Source organism: Salvelinus sp. IW2-2015, linkage group LG17 (assembly GCF_002910315.2).
Source record: "Salvelinus sp. IW2-2015 linkage group LG17, ASM291031v2, whole genome shotgun sequence".
Lineage (NCBI taxonomy): Eukaryota > Metazoa > Chordata > Actinopteri > Salmoniformes > Salmonidae > Salvelinus > Salvelinus sp. IW2-2015.
The window spans coordinates 17,789,013-17,815,724 of record NC_036857.1 but is presented as its reverse complement, the minus strand read 5'-3'; the positions used below and the strand labels follow the sequence as shown (position 1 = coordinate 17,815,724).

The window sequence follows — 26,712 nt, the reverse complement described above, 5'->3', positions numbered from 1 at the left end:
CACCGCCGCTGCCGACACGTTTAACACAGAACCGGCTGCCGTCTCTCGAAGAGGCATTAGAGAGTAAACAGTGAGACATTGAGGTCTTTTCTATCAAATCATAGATGCTTACTATTATACTATTACCCTTTTCACACGACTGAGCCAAACTGAGATGTACTGTGCTGGCCTGGTTACACATCTACAATAGTTGGAACGGAAAATATATATCTTAGCTAGCACAGGGTGGGCCCTGTATTATTAATCAGGCATCTGTGTCATCTTTCTCTCTTCTCTTTCTCTCTCTCTTTCTCTTTGTGTGTCTCTCTCTCTCCTCTCTCTTCTTTTCTCTCTCTTTGTGTGTCTCTCGCTCTCCCTCTCTCTTTTTTTCTCTCTCTGGGTGTGTCTCTCGCTCTCTCTCTCCTCTTTCTCTCTCTGTGTGTGTCTTGTTCTCTCTTTCTCCGCTCCTGATGCCCTTTCATTCCCTACTGAGCATGCACGCACGCACACATACCATTTTTTTATACTTGTCGAAAAGGTGTGTCTGCGTGTAAAGTTTTGTTCTCTAATTAGCTACCAGACTGGAGAATGGGAAATTGTAGTAGTAAGAGCTCATTGAAATGGTCGACTAGCTCRAGCCTTTATTTAGAATGTGGGGTTTTGGAGAAAATTCATACATTTTTCATCGTCTATTGAGAAATGTCCCTTCTCCATGCCTGGAGGTTGAGCCTTTGAAGTTAAAAGCAGCTCCCTTTTCCTTTATGTATTTGCGCATTAAATTTGTGTACTCAAAGAAATAACTTCCCTATACCGCCAGTCTGTGTTACTTTGTTGTTCCCCAAGATCTCTCTCCGGGAATCCATTACGTGGAGAGGTTTGAAGATTTATAATGACTTGCCTACCGTTTACCAATCAGGCCGTATGTAATTGAAAGAAGAGCAGTGCACCGATAAACGGTTGGCCTTTGGAAGTGTGACCGACTGCTGACCAGCGAGGATGCTGCTTTCTCTCTTTTTTCATCTTCTCATCTCTCTCTCTCCTTTATCTTACCTTTCCATCTTTCTCTCTTCCTATATTCTTCTCTCCTCCCCCCCATCCCTTTCTCTTTTAACAGTCCTCTCTCTCACTCCCCTTTGTCTGTTCAGTGTCATAACGGACTGTGACGAGTGGAGGTATTTCAAGACACTGACCAAAACCTTAACCCCCCTGGAGGAGGACATGTTCCACCTCAAAGAGGGCACGCTTGCCCCCCAGGTGTACCTGCGGCCCAAGGAGAGTGTGCACGTCCCCCTCAAATACCAGACCTTCGTCTCAGACAACTCTGTGGTTCCCCAGGTAACCTAATGCATCGCCAAGACAACCCTGCCAGTCAGACATTAGAACACATGCTTTAGTTCATCAGTTCGCCCAGGGATATTAGCCAGAGCCTGACTTCTATTACTAGGGTGAGAAAATGCAAATATAGGGTAAATATAATAGGATTAATGCCATGTGATTGGGTTAACGTCATTGAGAGTGTAGGTTAACAATACCAAGTTAGAGTTTCTCTTATCCGCACATCTTATCGACTTTCTCTGTCCCTACAGATTGTACACTGGTGCTTTACAGTTTTATAACCGGCTGTACATTCCCAGTTGTCTTGGTCGATTTAAAAGATGTATACATGTATTATTTATGTGTTTGTTTATCTACGTCTTGCAGGGGCCGAGTCTCATACCCAGTGGCAGAAGTACTCAGGTGGCCAAGAAACATCTGTCCAATACTGTGCTGGCCAAGTCAATCAAGGTATACATGGACAACCCAACCTCTGGATAAAAACATGTCCAGGGGTTGTTTTTTTGCATTGGAATGAATGCGGTTTCTGTTCTAAAGGATGTCCAGTGTGTGTGTGCATGCATGCGTGATAACGCAAATGAGAGGTCCTGTCTTTGCATGCTATAACAATGTGTATTAATACCAGACTTGGGTTCAAATAGTATATGTCTTAAGTTTATTGTAACTATCAAGACTGCTATACATAAAGCATTCTCCTCTACCTTAAATTGCTCTTACCTTGAGTTGTCTATGTGGGCCAGTAGTGACAGCATCCACGATAATCTGTTGTTTACTTTCGCTACAGGCAGCAGTAAGCATTATTATTTTTCAATATGAAATCTCCACTTTCCTTTGTCGTCCACCCTTCCCTCTCCCCAACTCTACTCGCAGGTGACATTCAGGGCAGAGGATGGTAAGCCGCTGGCCATCTGCCAGGTGAGCGTGGAGCCCACGCCGCACGTCATTGACCAGACATTCCGCTTCTACCAGCCAGAGTTGTCCTTTCTGAAGAAGGCCCTGCGCCTGCCCCCCTGGGAGAGAACGCCAGGTGCCCACTATTAGCCCCATTAGCCTAGCTACACACACACACACAGACAGACAGACACGCTAACACACACAGAATGCAATTGCAGACACTCACACATACATACTGTACATACAAACACACACACACACACACACAGAGAAAGAGATGCAGTCACAGACATAAACACAAACGCACACACACACACACTCGTCACCAGTTGTCCACTAAATGCTCAGCTTGTTCTCTCTCCCTCTCTTTTATCCCCCTCTATCTCTCTCCCTCTCCAATGTTCTCTCTCTCTCTCTGTCTGGCGTGTTGGCCCGGCCGGGGCCACCAGTTGGAGACACAGATGCTGGGTTTCAGATCTCAGTGCGCTGCAGTGACCCCAACGTCATCTGTGAAACAAAGATGTTGGTAAGAGAATGAATGGAATAATTTGCTCTGATAATCGGGCCAGCACTGAAACTGGGGTGTGTGAGTTAATTACGACGGCAGCTCTCACTCCATTTCCCGGGGGTAACCTCAGGGGGTTCACATTTCTATCTATCCCAGCACTAATCATCTGTTCACCGAGCCCTTGATTAGTTTAATCTAAATTGTTAGTGCTGGGATGAAACGAAAAGGTGTTCCCCGAGGAATGGATACTAAATTATGGAACTGATTTGCTAAGGAAAACTAAAATGTGCAAGGTTTCAGAATTCAAAAAGAGGCTAACTGCTGTGTTTTGAAAGACATTTGTAATTGCATAACATGGGTATCGACCACTGAAAACATTCCACGAAAGAGTGGATTTCCACTGAATGCTTCAATAAACCTCAATGTGATTTCTCTTTGACAGGCACAAGGGGAGCCTCAAGATGTGTATTTAAAAGTGCCGGGCAGTCCGAGCCCGCAAATCCGAAAGTTCTTCGTCACAGTGTTCACGTATGTATCCTACATAAGCACACACACGACACATTCACACATAGATACACTACATGTGGACACCTGCTCGTTGAACATCTCATTACAAAAATGTTGGGCATTAGTAGGGAGTTGGTCCCCCCTTTGCTGCTATAACAGCCTCAGTTCTTCTGGGAAGGCTTTCCACTTGATGTTGGAACATTGCTGCAGGGACTTATTTCCATTCAGCCACAAGYGCATTAGTGAAGTCGAGCACTGATGTTGAGCGATTAGGCCTGGCTTGCAGTCGGCGTTCCAATTCATCCCAAAGGTGTTCGGTGCGGTTGAAGTCAGGGCTCTGTGCAGGTCAGTCAAGTTCTTCCACACCGGTCTCAACAAACATTTTCTGTATGGACCTCGCTTTGTGCACAGGTGCATTGTCATGCTGAAACAGGAAAGGGCCTTCCCCAAACTGTTTCCACAAACTTAGAAGCACAGAATTGTCTAGAATGTCATTGTATGCTGAAGATGGCCCTTCAATGGAACAAAGGGGCCTAYCCCGAACCATGAAAAACAGTCCCAGACCATTATTCCTCCCCCACCATACACTATATATACAAAAGTATGTGAACACCCCTTCAAATGAGTGGATTTGTCTACTTCAGAACAGATCTCACATCTCATAACAGATTTGTCATGTTGTTCTTCTTGGTAATGTTGGGTTTTTGAGCTAGCGCCCAATAGATTCTCATTCACTCCTTGAAGGAGAGCGCTCTTTGTCCCAGAATTGCCCAGAATGCACCGCGCGGCCCATTGACGTAGCATGGGCAACATTTATTTCCTTTGATCCTGACTAATCTCCCAGTCCCTGCCGCTGAATAACATCCCCACAGGATGATGTTGCCACCACCATGCTTCACCGTAGGGATGGTGCCAGGTTTCCTCCAGACATGACGCTTGGCATTCAGACCAGAGAATCTTGTTTGTCATGGTCTGAGAGTATTTAGGTGCCTTTTGGCAAACTCTAAGCAGCTGTCATGTGCCTTTTAATGAGGAGTGGCTTCTGTCAGGCCACTCTGCCATAAAGGCCTGATTGGTGGATTGCTGCAGAGATGTTTATCCTTCTGGAATGTTCTCCCATCTTCACAGAGGAACTCTGGAGCTTTGTCAGATTGACCATTGGGTTCAATCTGACGAAGTAGGTTTGGACAAACCTACTCATTCAAGGGTTTTTCTTCATTTTTACTATTTTCTACATGATAGAATAATAGTGAAGACATAAACACTATGAAATAACACATATGGAATCATGTAGTAACCAAAAAAGTGATTCTTCAAAATAGCCACCCTTTGCCTTGATGACAGCTTTGCACACTCTTGGCATTCTCTCAACCACCTTCAACTGGAATGCTTTTCCAACAGTCTTGAAGGAGTTCCCACATATGCTGAGCACTTGTTGGCGGCTTTTCCTTCACTCTGCGATCCAACTCATCCCAAACCATCTCAATTGGGTTGAGGTCAGGTGATTGTGGAGGCCAGGTCATCTAATGCAGCACTCATCACTGTCCTTCTTGTTCAAATAGCTCTTACACAGCCTGGAGGTGTGAGGGGTCATTGTCCGTTTGAAAAATAAATGATAATACCTCTAAGCGCAAACCAGATGGGATGACATATCGCTGCAGAATGCTGTGGTAGCCATGCTGGTTAAGTGTGCCTTGAATTCTAAATAAATCACAGACAGTGTTGTTAGCAAATCACCCCACACCATCACACCTCCTTCTCCAATCTTCACGGTGGGAACCACACGTGCGGAGGTCATTCGTTCATCACCTCTGTGTCTCACAAAGACACAGCGGCTGGAATCAAAAACTCAAATTTGGACTCATCAGTCCAAAGGACAGATTTCCACCGGTCTAATGTCCATTGTTCATGTTTCTTGGCCCAAGCAAGTCTCTTCTTATTATTGTTGTCCTTTAGTAGTAGTTTCTTTGCAGAAATTCGACCTTGAAGGCCTGATTCAGGCAGTCTCCTCTGAACAGTTGATGTTGAGATGTGTCTGTTACTTGAACTCTGTGAAGCGTTTATTTGGGCTTCGATCTGAGTTGCAGTTAACTCTAATGAACTTATCCTCATGAGAGCCAGTTTCATCATAGCACTTAATGGTTTTTGCGATTGCACTTGAAGAAACTTTCAAAGTCCTTGAAATTTCCCGTATTGACTGACCTTCATGTCTTAAAGTAATGATGGACTGTCTTTTCTCTTTGCTTATTTGAGCTGTTCTTGTTATAATATGGACTTGGTCTTTTACCAAATAGGGTTATCTTCTGTATACCACCCATACCTTGTCATAACACAACTGATTGGCTCAAACGCATTAAGAAGGAAAGAAATTCCACAAATTAACTTTTAACAAGGCACACCTGTTAATTGAAATGCATTCCAGGTGACTACCTCATGAGCTGGTTAAGAGAATGCCAAGAGTGTGCAAAGCTGTCATCAAGGCAAAGGGTGGCTAGTWTAAATAATCACTTTTTTGGTTACTACATGATCCCATGTGTTATTTCATAGTTTTGATGTCTTCACTATTATTATTCAATGTAGAAAATAGTAAAAATAAAGAAAAACCCTGGACTGGGTAGGTATGTCCTAAGTTTTGACTGGTACTGTATCTGTCATTTTCATTGAAAGCAAGTCTAAGGAGCTGTATATATGTTCTATGTGCACTATTTCTATGCTTCCCATTAAGTTTCATTTTTGCATATTTTAATGTCATTTTTTAACACCAGCTTCAAYCAGCTGAAAATAAAATATTTTTGGTTATGGAAAATATATTTAACAGCGGTTTAGATGGTACAATGATTCTTTACACTATACTTCCTTGTTTTGTCAAATAAACTGGAATGATGCAAACCATTTAGAATTTTTCAACCAGGAAATGGCAGAGTGATTTCTGCATAGTGCATCTTCAATAATTCAAATGTTAAGTTATTAGTTCAGATGCACATGAAATTGGCATGCGAGATAGCAAACTACCGGTAGCTAATTACTGTAGCTGGCTAATTAAGTTGATCATGCTTTGTGAAACACCCGGTTTTATCTTGTTTTAGTCCACACAACATGTTGCCACTAGTAAGCATCTGATGAACAGCAGGGGAAACAAAGTTTTGCTGACAGCCATAGAGCCGTGCTTTTTTTGTCCTACAAGGTCTGTGAGAAAGTTCTAGCTATTGCATCCCTGTATCCTTCGACTGTTGTCCGTTTACGTTGTGCATTGACTTGAACCCCCCCCCCCACCCACATAACAAGCAATGTAAAAGCTGGTAATGCAATCCGAGCACTGGACACCAGGCTGCTGCTGGCAGAGTAGTAAGTAACTGAACAGCTTATTTTGAACAATATATTTTTGAAACAGTAAAATGTACACACATTTACCACACTTTTATGAGCATTTTAAGCAAAATCCATATAAATTGTACAAAAAATAATTGGATCCATATAAATTGTACAAATAATATCAAATAAATAATATCCCCTAATGCCCTAATAAACGGGTCGCTACTGACACACACACACACACACGCACACCCCATCCTACCCTTCCCAGTGTGGATGAAACTGATGGCCGTTGGTTCCGGCGATGATCCTCTGATTAGATTGCTCATGCGGGGCCTTAATCTCATTGATTTAATCAGTATGTCGGATTCACCAGGCTGATTGCTTCACATGGCAGAATCCATTTTCCTCATCAATCTCCGAACAGGCCGACTTCTCTCTTCTCCCCGGCCTGTAATCTCAGGGGAGGGATGATTAGGCTTAAGAGGCATCCTTTGACCTCCATAGCCACAGCTCATTCTGGAATCACCATTATCAGAGTCAACTGGAACTCGACGCAATGAAAATTATTCCTATGATATCTCCTAGCCCGGGGCTGCGTCACAAATCACACCCCGTTCCTTATATAGTGCACTACTTTCGACCAAGGCCCATAGAGCTCTGGTTAAAAGTTGTGCACTTTATAGGGAATAGGGTGCCATTTGGGATGTAGCCCCCGCTATCAGACGAGGTGCTCAAAAATGACTAAAATGTTGATGTCTCTTATCGCAACAGAGATAAATCACCTCATCATTAGTTCCGCCCCTCCTCCTCTCATTATGAGTTGATTCGCTCTGAGACCTAATTGTTTTCTCGTCTGATGTCTCCATAGTGATAAGTGGCTGGCGGTGCCCGCCCAAGTCTGGCAAGTATATGTGCACTTCCTGCAACGGGTGGATATCAGCTGTGTGACTGGCCAGCGGACCTGTCAATCACTGGTGATACGGGGCACCCAAGCCACCCGGAAGGTCCAGTGTTACACCTCGCACCCACAGGAGCTCAAGGTACAACTGGCTGTCCGGTGTCTCTCTGCCACCCTGGTTGATAAAGTTAGACTGTGCGTCCAAAATTTCACCCTATTCACTACATAGTGCCCTACTTTTGACTAGAGCCCTATGGGTTGTTGTCAGAATGGAATACAGTCATGCTCACTGTAGAGAACAAAATGCATGTTTTATATGTTTTCACCAAAGATAAATATTTAATGAATAACTAATTTAGAGGCTGGCTCTAGTCTATATTTCAAAGACTATATTTCAATTGATTATTTTGTTGCTCTTAGCAGGTAATCTGACTGTAGTATGTATTGTTACATGAGAGAGAGAGTCCTACAAAGGCTGTTGAACCTATCGAGCAGGTTCTGTGTTTTGAGCGGGTTGAAATGGGAGCAATGTTCCTCTCTCTCCCCATCTCATCTCTCTTCCCCCCTTTTCCCTCCTTCCCTCTCCCTCCCTCCTCCCCTCTCCCAGGTGGACCCAGCGGAGGTGTTTGTCCTCCTCCCGGGTGTGGTACAGGACCTGCAGTTGTGTGTGTGTCCGTTGCGGGCGGGCAGCCGCTTCTGCTACCTCACCGTGGTGGACGTGGAGCAACACACGCTGGTGGCCTGCTGGCTCCTCAGCCTCACCTGTCGCCTGCCCATCCTCTCCAAGGTGAAACCACCCACTGAAGCTCTGTCTTTCTCTGCCTCTCTCTCTCTCTGCCTGTCTCTCACTCTCTCTCAGTATCTATCCATCTCTATGTCTTTTTCTCTCTCTCTCTTGCTCTCTTTGTCTTTGGCTCTTTCTCCCATACGCAGTCTTTCATTCTGTCTCACATAGACACTTATTCACACTCGCACACACAGACATATGGACCTATTACACACACTCACTCACTCAGACGCTTGCACTGCGGCTCAAAGCAGGATAATGTGTCCCCAAAAAATGCTCAATAGAGGACACCTGCTGTTAAAGGAGAGCGAGATAGAGGGAGCGAGAGGGATTCCTGGCAACGGAGATGGCTGGCTAAAGACATGGTCTGCGTCCCAAATGGCAACCCTATATTCTACTACATAGTGCACTACTTTTAACCAGATAACTATGGGTCCTGGCCAAAAGTAGTGCACCCCTGGCCGAAAGTAGTGCACTATATAGGGAATACGGTMCCATTTGGAATTAGTGCCATGCTCTTTAAAGGTGTCTCCTATAGTTTGGCTGTAATAACCTTAGCATACAGTATCTCCTAGATGGGTAGTGAAACTGTCTGAACGATTGAATGGCGCAGTGCAGTCTCACAAAGACGTGTGCAATGCAGTGGAACTTTATTCCCCTTATGATGTCACGATGACAAGAAACACACCCAAAATAACATTATTTGGTTTCTCTCCACTGTTATGATCCTCTGCTAAATTATGAATGAAGAGACTGTTTTTGTGAGATCTTTGTGGAGCTCACAATAACAGTATCATATGTTTTTGGTGCGTCTGTGAGATTGTACGAATTTATATGCACATAATGTTATGTGACTTTAATCCTCAATGGTTCTAACAGTGTTTTATCTCTCTGTATTGTCAATCTGGGCACCTTCTTCTAAACATTGATATAATCACCTAAGTGATTTTAGATTCACAATCTGATAGTGTGCCCCGTTGCCTTTCTCTCTCAGGGGCGAAAGATGAACAGATAAGGTTTCATATTCATTAGTGCACTCGTAGAAAAATGTTTAGCAACGGAAAAGGAAAACAAGCGTATCTTATTGGTTATGTTCAGGTAGTAGTCCATCCCTGTTTCAGTCCATTTTGTTCAGTTTGGTGCCTAATGAATAAGACTCTGTTTCATCCATACCAGCTATTTGCTTCGAATGTCATGTGTCTTTCTGTTGCATTCTACACTGATATTAATTCTATTGCACCATTTGGATTTGTCTCGTTTCATTTTTTTTCTTCTTTACAGACAGATCTAAAGTCTTTCTTTTTTTCTTTCTTTTTTTCCCCTAATGGTTGAGTTTAGGATCTGATCAAAACTAAACTGATCCTAGACCTGTTTCTCAGGGCCTGTTTCTACTAGGAGTGTTGTGTGTTTCTATCATTTAGTTTCTCCCACAGATGTGATCTAAGGTCTTTTTTTTATTCCCCCCTAATGGTTAAGGATACAATTCCGAGGAGGCTTAACTGATCCTAGACATGTGTTGTATATCTCTCTTCTGGCAGGCTTTTGAAATGTGTGCACCTGTGGGAGGGGGTCGGGGGAGCACCCGGAAGATCACTTACACCAACCCCTACCCCACCAGCCGTGTCCTCCTGCTACGGTCAGACCACCCTGACCTGCTCCAGTTTAAAGAGGACCGTTTTGAGGTGAGCACCACTACAAAGCACAACACTGCCCTCTTGTCATGTCTCTGTTCAAACTGACATTTAATGAGGAACGGAGGGAGGGAGAGCAACAGGGAGAGAGAGGAAAAGAGAGCGAGAGAGAATGTGAGGAAGAGGGAGGGAGAAGGGAGGGGGGGAGACCATCCTTTTCTATTTTCAAACATGCCTGGAGGTAATTGGGTGTAGTATTGTACCTGGACCGTATTCATTACTGACACTGGAAAGACTTCTGCCTCTGTAGTTATTGGCTCTGGGACAGACCAGTGACACTAACAAGTCGTTAGTTTGTGTTTACGGACATATTTCATCTCTCCATATCCCAATCTGTTGTCCCCACTTTCTTCAAGATGTCCACTATTGTTCCTGTACCCAAGAAAGCGAAGGTAACTGAACTAAATGATTATCGCCTCTTAGCACTCACTTCTGTCATTATGAAGTGCTACAATTCGCCCCAACAGATCCACGGATGACGCCATCCCCATTGTTCTTCACACTGCCCTATCCCACCTGGAAAAGAGAAATATGTACAGTATGTAAGAATGCTGTATGACAACTGCACATTTTAGTGGCCTTTTATTGTCCCCAGCACAAGGTGCACCTGTGTAATGATCATGCTGTTCAATCAGCTTTTTGATATTCGATACCTGTCAGGTGGATGGATTATCTTGGCAAACGAGAAATGCTCACTAACTGGGATGTAAAGAAATTCATGCACAAAATTGGAGAGAAATACGTTTTGTCTGCGTATTAAACATTTCTGGGATGTTTTATTTCTTCTCATCAAACATGGGACCTTTACATGTTGCATTTATATTTTTGTTCAGTATATATCTATATATTTTATATATTTATATTCTGGTCTCTGACGTTACTCGTCCTGATATTTCTTCATTTCTTTATTTTTCTGGATTATGTGTATTGTTATTTTTATTTTGTTATTGCTAGGTATTACTGTACTGTTGGAGCGAGAAACACAAGCATTTCGCTGCACCTGAGATAACGTTTACGTAATATGAATAATAGAACACGTCCATTATAGCTGTTGATTTTTTCCCATGTTCCGTCATTAGCCCCAGTGTCTCATAGGAGATTCATTGACTTCATAAACAGGTCATAAACATCTCGACATAAACAAGTCGTCTCAACATCATTGGCTTTCGTTCGCTGTCATTTGCAAGACAGCGGTGAAAGCAGCGGTGTAAATGGAAAATTAACTCCTTAAAAAATCTGTTTATGTTTCTACCACTTGCATGCAGATGATGCTTAACCAAATAGAGAGAGACAGCGGGAGAGAGAGAGGCAAGAAAAATAACCAACTGTGTTTTCCATTTAGTCAACATAGCTTCAGGCTCAATGCTCTCTAAACAATTTATGGGGTTTATATCTTAAAAACTTTGAATAGAGTAATTTTCCCTACGCCACAAAATAACTACCCTGCCATAATAAAAACATTTGGGAAGCAAAAAAAGCAGAGCAAGGATCGATATTACAGTTTTCCAGAAATTACCAGATAAATCTCACACATTTAACCATATATTAGCTGGCCATTACGTGGAATGCAGCCATTGGAAATGAGTTTTTATTCAAATGTTCAAATAAGACCTTATGAACAGAGTGGCGAGCCGCAAACAAACGATAACCATATGAAATCCGCTAATAATCAAAGCATAACACAACACACTGGCTGTAGTTAATTTGGAGAAAGAAAACAACAATACAAAGAGCATGTAGTTTCACGAGCTTACAATTTATGGTGGGAACACCAGGTGTTGTAGAAAACAATTTCCCTTTTTTACAAAATGACTCTAATTCTGGTTGACTTTCCTCTAATGAGCCAATTATAGTGACAAACTGTTTTGTTGATTTGAGGTTTTACACAAATCTATTGTTGTCGTATCGCCACACATCCCTAATAGACGTTATGTGTTGTAATCACAGTCAAGTGGCGTAAATATAGCCAGAGGATTATAAACAATGTACTATAGTACTCTGGTGAAATACACCTAAAAAGCAATGTTCGAAAAACGCATCACACATGCTTCTTTTAAATGTCATTAAGAATATTAGGGTGGCAGTGCATTCAGAAAGTATTCATACCCCTTGACTTATTGGACATTTTGTTGTGTTACAGCCTGAATTCAAAAGGGATTAAKAAATAATAACTTCACCCATCTACACACCATAACCCATAATGACAAAGTGAAAACATGCTTTTTGAAATTTTTGCAAATATGTTGAAAATGAAATACAGAAACGTCCTAGTCTTTGGCGATGACAAGCATACCCATAACATGATGCAGCCACCACCACGCTTGCAAATATAAAGAGTTGTACTCTGTGATGAGTTGTGTTGGATTTGCCCCAAACATAATGCTTTGTATTCAGGACAAAAAGATAATTTGTTTCCCACATTTCTTGCAGTTTTACTTTAGTGCCTTATTGGAAACAGGATGCATGTTTTGGAATATTTTTTATCCTGTACAGGCTTCTTTCTTTTCACTGTCATTTAGGTTAGTATTGTGGAGTAACTACAATGTTGTTGATCCATCCTCAGTGTTCTCCTATCACAGCCATTAAACTATAACGGTTTTAAAGTAACTATTGACCTCATGGTGAAATCCCTGATCGGTTTACTTCCTCTCTGGAAACTAGTTAGGAAGGACGTCTGTATCTTGTATTGACTGGGTGTTTTCATACACCATCCAACGTGTAATTAATAACTTCACCATGCTCGAAGTAGCTTCAATGTCTGGCTTTTTTTAGGTGCCCTTCTATGTGAGGCATTGGAAAACCTCCCTGGTTTCTGTGGTTGAGACTGAGACTATGTTTAAAATTCACTGCTCGACTGAGGGGCCTTACAATTATCTGTATGTGTGGGGTACAGAAATTAGGTAGTCATTGGAAAAACAATGTTAAACACTATTATTGCATACTGAGTCCATGCAACTTATTATGTGACTTGTTAAGCACATTTTTAATCCTGAACTTATTTAGGCTTGCCATAACAAAGGGGTTGAATACTTGACAAGACATTTCAGCTTTACAATTTTACTTTGACATTATTGGGTATTGTGTGTAGGCCAGTAACACAAAGTCTCAATTTAATACATTTTAGATTCAGGCTGTAAGACAATAACATTTGGAAATAGTTAAGGGGTGTGAATACTTTCTGAAGACACAGTATAAAAGAAGAGATATGTCCAGCGTCGGGTTCAGTAATTACATTTTATGTCTTGTTTGTCTATCTTTTTAATGTATTTGTCTTCAAGTTTATACATGTTTACAACAAGAAAAGGGAAGATATCAGAATAGGGGCATTGGGGAATAATAACATATTGTACGGAATACATTTGTACTGTAGTGAAGCCGTCTCTAGAGTAATGCAAGGTCTCTTTCATGATCATGTGAAACGTCAATTGCTATGGAAATGCTGGGATGTGTTTTTCAATGATGTTAAAGGTAATTATGATGCAACTATGACGGTGATACGATATGGATTACAATTATCATCATGAATATCATGGCTATACGCACTACATGTTACACACATTGACACTCAACCATGCAAATTGACAGAGTTATTATTTATTTGGACAGCACACATAATAGTTTTACTCTTATACAGACATCGTACACAATCTCACTAAATCACATCCAATATCATACACATCAACAAGATACACACATAATATCTTGTCTCAATTTTCTAACATCTGTGGCATTGGCTCACAGGCAAACAGGCAAGGGAATAAAACAAATATTGCAAGAACCTATTTCTTGAATTATAAATATCAGACATTTGAAAGCTCTAATTTTGACCTTCATAATACCTCTGATGGCAGTAACTTTACAAACACTAATTATGGTCAATTTAGACTGAGAATAGTATCTAGTTAACGGTAAGAGGTGAAATAAGTKTAGCCAGTTATAATTGTAACGGTTTAGCAGATTATAGAAAAATATCAGTCTTTACGTGGCTAAAAGAAAAGGAATATAACATATACAGTTTACAGGACACTCACAACATCCTTAGATGGAGTTGCGTGGAAAAAGGAATGGGGTGGTGAAATCATTTTCTGTCATGGACTAAGTAACTCAAAAGGTGTGATGATATTAATTAACAACAATTTCGATCTGAATGTGCAAATAGTCAGGAATGATTCGCAAGGAAGGTGGATCCTTTTGAATATGAAAGTGGACGAAAAAGAGATTTGGCTCATTAATCTACATGGTCCAAATCAGGATGATCCATACTTCTACGAAAACATTTATACCAATTTATTGAATTTACAGGCAACAAATTATCAAATCATTATGGTAGGAGACTATAACACAGTGTTAAGTACCTCAACTCTACAAACTATCATCACCGTGCCCTTAAGGAAATCACAAATATTATGGACATTAGAAATAGTGGATATTTGGAGACTAAAAAACCCCAACCTAGTGAGATATACGTGGAGGAGACTTAATCAAGCTAGTCGTCTTGACCACTTTCTTGTCTCTTTCTCTCTTGCATCAAAGGTTAAAAAGGTTTTAATAGGAGTCAGAATGCGATCGGATCATCATCTAATTTGCATTCAAATAACTATTATAGTTTTTCTACGTGGACGGAGATATTGGAAATTTAATCAAAGTTTACTGAAGGACAACTTATTTTTAACTAAGACAAAATAATTTATAACTACATTTTTCCAGTATAATATAGGTTCAGKAAATCCCCTTATTGTTTGGGATACCTTTAAATGTACCTTCAGAGGTCATTCAATTCAATATTCATCAATAATAAAAAAAAGCTGTTTCTGGCTGAAGAGAAAAGACTAACAAGGGAAATCCATGAACTAATAGTACAGGTAGATAGCAATAAAAACAATACTACAGAGATGCAAAATAAGTTAGAGGAAAAACAAAAAGAACTTGAGGATTTTATTCAAGAATGATCTAATGTAATCTATTACAAAAATAAAGCAAACTGGATGGAATATGGAGAAAAATGCACAAAATCCTTCCTAAATCTCCAATACAGGAACGCTAACAAAAATAATTTGCAGAAACTCGTTACTGAAGACAGTCATCTATGATTCTCCAAATTATATTTTAAAAGAGGAAGCTAAATATTTTAGGCAGATGTTCTTTTCCGTCTCATCCTCTCCCACTGAATGAAGATTACGGTAAGGAATTCTTTCCAAATAATATAAAAAATGGAAAATTAACAAATTTACAGAAAGATCAGTGCAAAGGCCAAATTACAGAGGAATAACTTTTTGAGGCTATTAAATCCTTTGTCTGGAAAAACCCCAGGGGTTGATGGTGTACCAGTAGAGGCATGTCAAGCCTTTTTTGATATACTAAAAGCTCCGTTGTTAGATTTGTTTTAACTACTCCTATAGAAATGGTAGTCTGTCAGGTACTCAGTAGGAAGGTCTGATATCTCTATTATTAAAATAAGACCCAGATGGCAAATATAAAGACCCATTCTATCTAAAAAACTGGAGGCCCCTTACACTTCAATGTTGTGATGCAAAAATACTAGTGAAATGCATAGCACTCAGAATTAAAAGGGTTTTACCAGGTATTGTTCATCCTGATCAGACAGTTTTTTTTTACATGGACGATACATTGGAGAAAATATACGACAACTATTAGAAATAATAGAAGATCATGAAACATCTAAGAAGCCAGGCCTGGTATTTAAAGCGGATTTTGAAAAGGCATTTGATAAAGTAAGACTGGATTTTATTTATAAATGTCTGGATTTTTTCAATTTCTGTGATTCTCTAATAAAAAGGGTAAAAATAATGTATAGCAACCCCAGGTGTAATATAGTAAATAACGGCTACTTCTCAGAGAGTTTTGAATTGTCAAGAGGAGTTAAACAAGGGTGTCTGCTGTCACCATATCTATTCGTTATGGCCATTGAAATGCTAGCTATTGAAATCAGATCCAATAACAACATTAGAGGATTAGAAATCCAAGGTTTAAAATCAAAGTTGTCCATGTATGCCGATGACTCAAGTTTTATATTAAGTATGCAAACTAAATCCCTGCAATGTCTCATTGAAGATCTAGATAACTTCTCTGGACTAAAACCTAATTATGATGTGTACAATATTACGTATTGGATCTTTAAAAAATACAACTTTTACATTACCCTGCAGTTTACCTATTCAATGGGCTGATGGTGAAGTAGACATACTTGGTATTCATATCATAAAATATATAAATAATGTGGAAGGACCACCAGAGGGCAGGCTGGGCTCACGGATAGTAGCCCAACAAGGCATGTGAGACGAGGTAACCAGAGGCACATATTCTCTTTCCCCTATAAGAAAGGGGAAACCAGCAGATAAGAGGGGGGAAAACTATCTCTGGAYGATGGCCATCAAGAGAGGGGAGCTATCCATGGAGAACCATTAAGACGGTGACAAACCCGTGACTTTTGTTGTAGTTTAAAGATAATCGTATTCAAATCAAATCAAATTTATTTATATAGCCCTTCTTACATCAGCTGATATCTCAAAGTGCTGTACAGAAACCCAGCCTAAAACCCCAAACAGCAAGCAATGCAGGTGTAAAAGCACGGTGGCTAGGAAAAACTCCCTAGAAAGGCCAAAACCTAGGAAGAAACCTAGAGAGGAACCCGGCTATGAGGGGTGGCCAGTCCTCTTCTGGCTGTGCCGGGTGGAGATTATAACAGAACATGGCCACGATGTTCAAATGTTCATAAATGACCAGCATGGTCAAATAATAATAATCACAGTAGTTGTCGAGGGTGCAGCAAGTCAGCACCTCAGGAGTAATGTCAGTTGGCTTTTCATAGCCGATCATTAAGAGTATCTCTATCGCTCCTGCGGTCTCTAAAGAGTTGAAAACAGCAGGTCTGGGACAGGTAGCACGTCCGGTGAACAGGTCAGGGTTCCATAGCCGCAGGCAGAACAGTTGAAACTGGAGCAGCAGCACGGCCAGGTGGACTGGGGACAGCAAGGAGTCATCATGCCAGGTATTCCCGAGGCATGGTCCTGTGGCTCAGGTCCTCCGAGAGAGAGAAAGAAAGGAGAATTAGAGAGAGCATACTTAAATTCACACAGGAACCGGATAAGACAGGAGAAGTATCCAGATATAACAAACTGACCCTAGCCCCCCGACACATAAACTACTGCAGCATAAATACTGGAGGTGAGACAGGAGGGGTCAGGAGACACTGTGGCCCCTGATACCCCCGGACAGGGCCAAACAGGAAGGATATAACCCCACCCACTTTGCCAAAGCACAGCCCCACACCACTAGAGGGATATCTTCAACCACCAACTTACCATCCTGAGACAAGGCCGAGTATAGCCCACAAAGATCTCCGCCACGGCACAACCAAGGGGGGGCACCAACCCAGACAGGAAAATAACGTCAGTGACTCAACCCACTCAAGTGACGCACCCCTCCTAGGGACGGCATGGAAGAGCACCAGTAAGCCAGTGACTCAGCCCTGTAATAGGGTTAGAGGCAGAGAATCCCAGTGGAGAGAGGGGAACAGGCCAGGCAGAGACAGCAAGGGCGGTTCGTTGCTCCAGAGCCTTTCCGTTCACCTTCACACTCCTGGGCCAGACTACACTCAATCATATGACCCACTGAAGAGATGAGTCTTCATTAAAGACTTAAAGGTTGAGACCGAGTCTGCGTCTCTCACATGGGTAGGCAGACCATTCATAAAAATGGAGCTCTATAGGAGAAAGCCCTGCCTCCAACTGTTTGCTTAGAAATTCTAGGGACAATTAGGAGGCCTGCGTCTTGTGACCGTAGCGTACGTGTAGGTATGTAGGCAGGACCAAATCGGAAAGATAGGTAGGAGCAAGCCCATGTAATGCTTTGTAGGTTAGCAGTAAAACCTTGAATCAGCCCTTGCCTTACAGGAAGCCAGTGTAGGGAGGCTAGCACTGGAGTAATATATCAAATCTTTTGGTTCTAGTCAGGATTCTAGCAGCCGTATTTAGCACTAACTGAAGTTTTTTAGTGCTTTATCCGGGTAGCCGAAAGTAGAGCATTGCAGTAGTCTAACCTAGAAGTAACAAAAGCATGGATTAATTTTTCTGCATCATTTTTGGACAGAAAGTTTCTGATTTTTGCAATGTTACATAATGGAAAAAAGCTGTCCTTGAAACAGTCTTGATATGTTCGTCAAAAGAGAGATCAGGGTCCAGAGTAACGCCGAGGTCCTTCACAGTTTTATTTGAGATGACTTTACAACCATCAAGATTAATTGTCAGATTCAACAGAGATCTCTTTGTTTCTTGGGACCAGCTGAGCTTTGGAAGAATACGCAGATTTAAAGAGGAGTCCGTAATTTGCTTTTAATGATCATGATCTTTTCCTCAAAGAAGTTCATGAATTTATACTTGCTGAAGTGAAAGCCATCCTCACTTGGGGAATGCTGCTTTTTAGTTAGCTTTGCGACAGTATCAAAAAGAAATTTCGGATTGTTCTTATTTTCCTCAATTTTGTTGGAAAAATAGGATGATCGAGCAGCAGTAGGGGCTCTTCGATACTGCACAGTACTGTCTTTCCAAGCTAGTCGGAAGACTTCCAGTTTGGTGTGGCGCCATTTCCGTTCCATTTTCTGGAAGCTTACTTCAGAGCTCGGGTATTTTCTGTATACCAGGGAGCTAGTTTCTTATGACAAATTTTTTTAGTTTTTAGGGGTGCAACTGCATCTAGGGTATTGCGCAAGGTTAAATTGAGTTCCTCAGTTAGGTGGTTAACTGTATTGTGTTCCTGTTTCATCTGGAGAAGAAGATTTATGTTTTTCCTTGGGAGATTTTCATTGTTATGTTGGAGTGTTTGTATTGACAAAATTCCTCAATAGAGAACTGTGTTCAATCAAGAAAACCTACTCCTGACTCGTTTATTCACCTTTCTGCTTTAGAGTGACGCCAAATTACTTGGTCCGCTCACAATAAGCTCTCCGCAATGAGTTACAATAGAAAACTTGTAAAATAGACAAGATCCTGCAACCTGGAGAGGTAAATACCTGTCTATTTATGGAGAAATTGCCCTGATTAACTCCTTAGTCATATCTCCGTTTACTCACGTACTTATGGCGCTGCCTACTCCTGATGATTCGTTTTTCAAATCATATGAGCAAAAAATATTTCACTTCATCTGGGATGCTAACCAGACAAAATAAAACGTGCCTATCTATATAATGAATATGAATTGGTGGGTTGAGATTATTAAATATAAAAGCACTAAACCTTAAAAGTAAACTAAAAGCTTCACTTATTCAAAAGTTTTACTTGAACCCTAATTGCTTTCTCAAGTAGATTACTAAGAAATGCTCATGCATTGTTAAAAAATTGCTTTTTTTGCCTTTGTGCAGATTGCCATGTCTCATTTTTGATTAATTGACAATGATACTTTTTTCAAGGTATCTCTCTTTTTCAAACAAGCATTGCATATCTGGCTACAATTTCTATTTCATAACCCTGAAAAGAGAACAAATATTACAACAAATATTATGGCTGAACTGAAATGTGCTGGTGGATAAAATACCTGTATTTATGGAAAAGATGTTTGAAAAAGGTATTTTGTTCTTCAACTTCTTACGGCTGAGATCCCGTTAACGGGATTGACTTGACAACAGCTAGTGAAGTGCAGGGCGCCAAATTCAAACAACAAAATTCCTCAAACATACAAGTATTTTACACCATTTTAAAGATAAACTTGTTGTTAATCCCACCGCAGTGTCTGTTTCAAAAAGGCTTTACGACAAAAGCACACCATCTGATTATGTTAGGTCAGTACCTAGTCACGAAAAACACAGCCATTTTTCCAGCCAAAGAGAGGAGTCACAAAAAGCTGAAATATAGATAAAATGAATCACTAACCTTTGATGATCTTCATCAGATGACACTCATAGGACTTCATGTTACACAATACGTGTATGTTTTGTTTGATAAAGTTCATATTTATATCCAAAAATCTTAGTTTACATTGGCGCGTTATGTTCAGTAATGTTTTGCTCCAAACATCCGGTGATTTTGCAGAGAGCCACATCAATTTACAGAAATACTCATAATAAACATTGATAAAAGATACAAGTGTTTTACATGGAACTTTAGATAAACTTCTCCTTAATGCAACCACTGTGTCAGATTTTTTTTTACTTTACGGAAAAAGCACACCATGCAATAATCTGAGTACGGCGCTCAGACACAAAAACAAGCATACAGGTACCCGCCATGTTGTGGAGTCAACAGAAGTCAGAAATAGCAWTATAAATATTCACTTACCTTTGATGATCTTCATCAGAATGCACTCCCAGGAATCCCAGTTCCACAATAAATGTTTGTTTTGTTCGATAACGTCCATAATTTATGTCCAAATACCTCCTTTTTCCCCGCGCGTTTAGTTCCAAAATCCAAATTAATGACGCACAGGCCAGACGAAAAGTCAAAAAATTCCATTACAGTTCGTAGAAACATGTCAAACGATGTATAGAATCAATCTGTCGGATGTTTTTAACATAATCTTCAATAATGTTTCAACTGAAGAATTCCTTTGTCTGTAGAAATGCAATGGAACGCAGCTAACTCTCACGGGGGGCGCGCCTGAGTGAGCTCGTGGAACTCTGCCAGACCCCTGACTCGATCAGCTCTCATTCCCCCCTCCTTTACAGTAGAAGCATCAAACAAGGTTCTAAAGACTGTTGACATCTAGTGGAAGCRTTAGGATGTGCAATATGACTCCATAGACACTGTATATTGGATAGGCAAACCTACAAACCTCAGATTTCCCACTTCCTGGTTGGATTTTTTGTTGGATTGCCTGCCATATGAGTTCTGTTATACTTAGACATCATTCAAACAGTTTTAGAAACTTCATAGTGTTTTCTATCCAAATATACTAATAATATGCATATCTTAGCTTCTGGGACTGAGTAGCAGGCAGTTTACTCTGGGCACCTTATTCATCCAAGCTACTCAATACTGCCCCCAGCCATAAGAAGTTAAATGATATTGTAAATTGGAATGGTAGAGTTATGTCCTTCATGGAGTTATCAGAATTGTACGGGAAGTTTTGCTCATTCCAAGAGTACAACCAATTGATTACAGCATTACCCCAAAAATGGAGGAGGGAGGTGGCAGCAGGAGGAGGTAGGGAACTGGTCTGTTTCATACCAGTTTCATTTGAGGACCAGGATGTTGACAACTGTGCCATACAGATTGCAAAATAGTTGGGAAGTGATTTTTGATGTACCGATTCCATGGTACAGAGTGTATGAGTTGATATATAAAGCYACGCAAGATTCAAGATTTCGTGCTTTTCAGCTAAAATTATTATTTAGAATTCTTGCTACCAACACAATGTTGAATATTTAGGGCATAAAATCATCGAAGCTCCGCAGATTTTGTTGTGAGGATACAGAATCAATAGACCATTTGTTTTGGTATTTCCCTCAGGTATCCTGTTTCTGGTCTCAGGTTCAGGAATGACTGAAAATGCATAGCATTGATCTAAAATTTACCCTAGAAATAGTACTGTTAGGAGATCTGGAGAGACCGGGTTAGTCAATTACTAATATACTAATACTCTTAGTAAAAGTATTTATCTTCAACTCGCAATCTGTGGATTCTATTTGATTAGATAGATTGAAATTGTACGTTAAAAATCACAGCACAYTTGAAAGGTATGTGTTGCGTAGAAATCTGAAAAGGGTGGCCAGCAGAGATAGGTGGGATGGGCTGAGGGTTGGGATGTGGAATTGGAGACAAGTGGGAGTGGAGTTGCTCTGCGGGAGATAGAATGATGATAAAATAAAGTCAAAATAAAACATAATAAAAAGTATGTTTGAATGACACTGAGGGGCAGTGTTTTTACAACTAATGCTGTGCAGGTGTTTGTACACATGCAAATACACACTCTCATTCAAATAAACGCATACAAGAACTCACACATACATGTAATAGTGCCAGACATGCACACAAACATATACAGTTGGCATTGCTGTTATGATTTTAGTTGTCCTTGATGTCCGTTTTTTTGCATTGTTGTTTGCTGTTTTCTTCTGTCTTTCTTTTTTCTCTGTAGTTTATTCTCTTGATTGTTGGTGCATTTGGGGGTTCTTGGGGGTGGGGAATGGAATTCATTGTATTTAAAAATATATATATATATATATATTGAGAGTGTGGGATGGGTCTCGAATGGTTGAGGGACAGCTATTGGTGAACTGTGGGGGGATATTGGAGGGTTCAGGTTCATGTTTTTTGGCCTCGTGGGAGATCTGTCAACGTGCCCTTGAGCAGGGCATTGACCCTGGATGCTTCTGTGTGTCGCTCTGAATGGGAGTCTGTTGGATGACTGGTATGGTGTAGTTGTTGAGCAGCTTCACTGTAAGTATATTGTATGTTTCGGATATTCAAATTTTTTTTTTTTTTTTTTTAAACCTGTCTTATTGGACAAGATCAGGTCTTACCTCCCCGTTTCAAAACGTTTTCACCCTACTGAACACAACCCAGTAGCTACAGTGCAACTGTGGGTTGAACCTGGGTGCCATTCATTATGTCACACTATAGCTAAACTTAACAAAACTTTGTGCAACAGAAAACCAAACATTTTAGTTTCTTATTGAACGAGTTCAGGTAATCCGTCCCTGTTTTTGTCCTTTTCTTCTTCCATTTGGTACCTAATGAACACAACCCTGTTCTTTCCCTGTAGATTGGGGGAGGGGAGACCTACCGCATCGGGCTGCGTTTCGCTCCCAGCCAAAGTCCTGGTGCTCAGGAGATCCTCATCTACATCAACAACCAGGAGGAGACCACGGAGGAGACCTTCTGTGTGAAGGTGAAATACACCTGAACACACGGCAACTCAACGCAGTACTGTACACATCAACTACTACGGTACAGAACAATGCTGTTTGCTAAGAAAGACAGCTCAACAATGTTCTCAACAACTACTGTATAGAACTCAACACTTTGCTACTTATGAAAGACTGCTCAATTCAGTACTCATCAACTTGTGTATATATATATATTGTAACACGATGGCTTGATACATATGAATGTAGAATATTTAGTATAGATGAGTTACTTTATAACTGAAAGGTCCGGTACATATGACTGTAGGCTAATTTTAATATTATTACAAATAAACAACTGTATAATTCAAACATGCAGTCTAGATGAAGTACTCTATAACCGAAAGGCTTACTATATATGACTATATTTTTGATAGACAATATTTTCCTTGTATATGTTAAAGTTGAAGTGATGCTTCACAGCGACTGTGTTGATTGAGTTATCTGTAAGTAAGATATTTATGTCTAGGAATACATGTATGAGGAAAAACAACTTTATAATGCACAGTGTGATGTGATGGGAAGCCATGCCGTTGTGTTTGCTTAGCATTCCACCTAAATAGGTCATGTTTCAAGAATCAAATGCAAATACAGTATAGGATGCCAAAATAAAAGCTCCTAAAGAGAGAGCCTGTTATCTCTTGCAGCAGCTAGAGGTATACACACACACGCAATAGTTCACCAATCATATTCAGGGTCAGATATGCCTTTATTTGGGTGTTGGTGTACTGTACATCATCTTTTCTAACATCAGAAGGCTCCCAGACATTTCATTTTTCTTTCTACAATTTTTGTCATTTAGCAGACACTCTTATCCAGAGCGATTTACAGTAGTGAGTGGATAGATTTTCATTTGTACTGGTCCCCCGTGGGAATCGAACCCACAACCCTGGCGTTGCAAGTGCCATGCTCTACAGTTGTTACTTATGACCCCACCCCCCTTTTTTCCCGACAAGGCTTGCGTTTCTCCAGATAGCTCTTATTAGCAAGGGCAGCACCCCTTTTAAATCCTCTCTCTCTCTCTTTCGCTGTCTCTCTCCTTTTCCACATGCCTCCCTTTCCCTATCAGAGCCCAGGTCCTGCACATTCTGTCAACAACCCCCGTCTTATATAAGCATACCGCCTCGTTACACAACCTTGCTCTCTCTTCCTCATTAGAATGCAGGCTGCAAAAAGCCTGTACTGCTTGTACTCAGAAGAGGAGGAGAAAGGAGCAAAAAGCGATTAAATTCAAGATACAAAATGGGAAGTTAACATTGCTTCATATATTACACGGCTGGAGGGCTGTCCATTTCTTATTCTCCTTTTATTAAAAAAAATGTAATAGCTATTCTAAGACTTCTCACATAGACTTACCACCACTATTCTTTAGTTCATTTTCACATTTTCCACCCTCTAAGGCTTTAACTGGCACCCTATTCCCTATATAGTGTAATCTTAATACACTACTTGGTACATGATAAAAAAAAATGAAATCTTGAATATCAATATCACTGTGTTTCTCCCCCATGAGGGCACTGCTATACTGAACCTCATTAGCTTCTGGTCCAGTAGTTGTCTGTTCCTCTTGTCAGAACACTGACACCTGCATTCAGCAAGGTCAGCGCATCTGTGCTTTCCAAGCAATTCTCAAGTATACTGTTGAGCTGTAGCTAGCAAAGTGGTCTCTCGCTCCATCCCTCTCCTCCCCTATCCCCCTCCTCTCTCCTCTGAATGACGTTTGAGCTTTGACCTCAAATTGGATGAGGAACTCTTCAATATCTAGTGCTTCTACGGAGATTGGATGCATGTTTGACTGCTTTCTGTACTTCAGATTGAGCTACATTTTTGTGCCCATGATTTTTGTATTTTATTTTGGTTAATGTATTTATACTTTTGATAATCTACTTGATAATCCTGCATGCGCTATGTAATACATGTTATATTGTTTCAAACTCTGTTCTGTTGATGTCCATGCATGGTATGCCACTAGCTTGTATTCAGTCAGATCCTAAATATAGTCAGCCAATATGCACCACTTTAATTCACTTCCAGTGCTGTAAGGATGGGACCATAGAAATAGAGGCGGGACATCTATGAAAACTTATTTATAATTCTATGTGCAATATGTTTTTGTTATGTAACTGTGTATCTCAGTTTACTGCTGAGAAATGGTCATACTTTACTTACTGTACTGCTGCAGTGAAAGTGTACCACAGTTGTGAGCACACACAGACACACACAAACACACACACCTTTAACCCAGTGTCCTTTAGTGATAGTCCTGGAGCTAAAGTTTGGCTTGAGGGTCTCTACATAAGCCACTGTCTGGGCTTACAACAAAAATGCCTCAAGTAATGAATGTTATTTGTTATACATTTCTTTTACATTGTTGCTCTCTGTAAGCAGTGTCTCACCAAACAACAAACTGTCACTGTGTGCCTTCCATAACAACCACAAATAGACTCATAACACCCATCGATACAGCCATAACCACAAATAGACTCATAACACCCATCGATACAGCCATAACCACAAATAGACTCAACCCATCGATACAGCCATAACCCACAAATAGACTCATAACACCCATCGATACAGCCATAACAACCACAAATAGACTCATAACACCCATCGATACAGCCATAACAACCACAAATAGACTCATAACACCCATCGATACAGCCATAACAACCACTAATAGACTCATGACACCCAGATATAACCACAGCCAATCTAATTGTTGTTGCCATTAAAAAACTCAGTGGGCAACTCAGCTTCAATCAGCTTGGATGGCGACCAATGGAAATAACCCTTTTTGTCCGTTCTGTTCACTAGTCTTTCTTGAGAGAATACTGTACATGTAAGGATACATAAGGACAGCACACTACTTACTAAAGCAGATTCAGGTTTACGGAAGGACTATTTGATTGGCCCTAGCATGGCCCCTATCCAATCATGTGATTGTTGCAATTCAAATCCTCAGTGAGCTACTATTGTCTTGGCTTCAGTGAGCTTGGATTGAGGCATTTGTGTTTACTCTATTCACTGTCTTTTCCATCAGTAAATACTGAACATGCACTGTATGTTCCACATAAGGACAGCACTTTACTGAGTACAGCAGCTTTAGGTTCATGAAAGGACACCTGTATGGAACTGCAATGTGAAATATGAAAGCATGACGGTCATTGTGCCCAGAAGATTGAGGATGTAATTCAGGTTGCACAGACAGGCACAATAGGCTCAGGACATTCTTAACAGTAATGGAGTATACACACAAGCAGTTCACCAATATATTTATTCTATCTTAATAAAATCAACCCGAATGGGAAAGGCTACATCAACTGAATTATACACAGTACTATAAATTGTTGCAGTATGATAGTATTTTGATTGGCAAACCTTTTGCAAAGAAAGAATACTGAATATACCTCTGTATGAAATGAGGTTGGTTGATCAACTTGTTTGACGGAATGAAAATGAAATGGAATGTCGTAATGTTAAAATGAAATTATTCAATCTGCTGTAGATATCAACTGCTCAAACAGTGGAAAGGGATTTAAATGACTTAAGTTTTTCCCCATTATGAATTTTAAATGGGAAAATCATGTTCCATTTCCTGGATTTAATCAAGGGGGGCTTTGAAAACTGGGCACCGGAGATGTGTTTTAATATACAGCCGGTCCAAACGGTAGCGAAAGGAAATTAAATATGAAGTCCTGATTGGGGTATAGCGGCCGACGGTACACCTTCTGTCAGCAGAATGTTCAGGCATAATTAGGATAGCGGGCACAATAGTTCCCCATGTTCAAAGTGAGAGGTGCTTTGATGTTGCTCCAGCTTGCAGCTCCCCTCCCTGCTCTGTTGCGGGGCTGTTAAGGATCCCACCTCTGACCCACTGCCCGTTCTAACAGGTGCTACTGTAGCTACGGCGACTGGGGCCCCATCCAGTAGGAACTGGAT

At 40.7% G+C, this 26,712-nt stretch overlaps 1 protein-coding gene across 1 annotated transcript in view; it reads left to right on the top strand.

The window, feature by feature from the left end:
- The window catches only part of nphp4 (nephronophthisis 4), a 217,666-nt gene extending 191,579 nt beyond the window's left edge, over positions 1-26,087 (top strand). The window contains exons 21-29 of the mRNA XM_070447926.1: positions 1,125-1,314; positions 1,681-1,764; positions 2,185-2,341; positions 2,658-2,734; positions 3,159-3,244; positions 7,407-7,578; positions 8,044-8,223; positions 9,762-9,905; positions 22,629-26,087. Of these exons, the coding sequence (XP_070304027.1) occupies positions 1,125-1,314; positions 1,681-1,764; positions 2,185-2,341; positions 2,658-2,734; positions 3,159-3,244; positions 7,407-7,578; positions 8,044-8,223; positions 9,762-9,905; positions 22,629-22,769 (1,231 nt within the window). The 3' untranslated portion in view covers positions 22,770-26,087. The remainder of the gene's footprint in view (positions 1-1,124; positions 1,315-1,680; positions 1,765-2,184; positions 2,342-2,657; positions 2,735-3,158; positions 3,245-7,406; positions 7,579-8,043; positions 8,224-9,761; positions 9,906-22,628) is intronic.
- Positions 26,088-26,712: the final 625 nt, after the last annotated feature.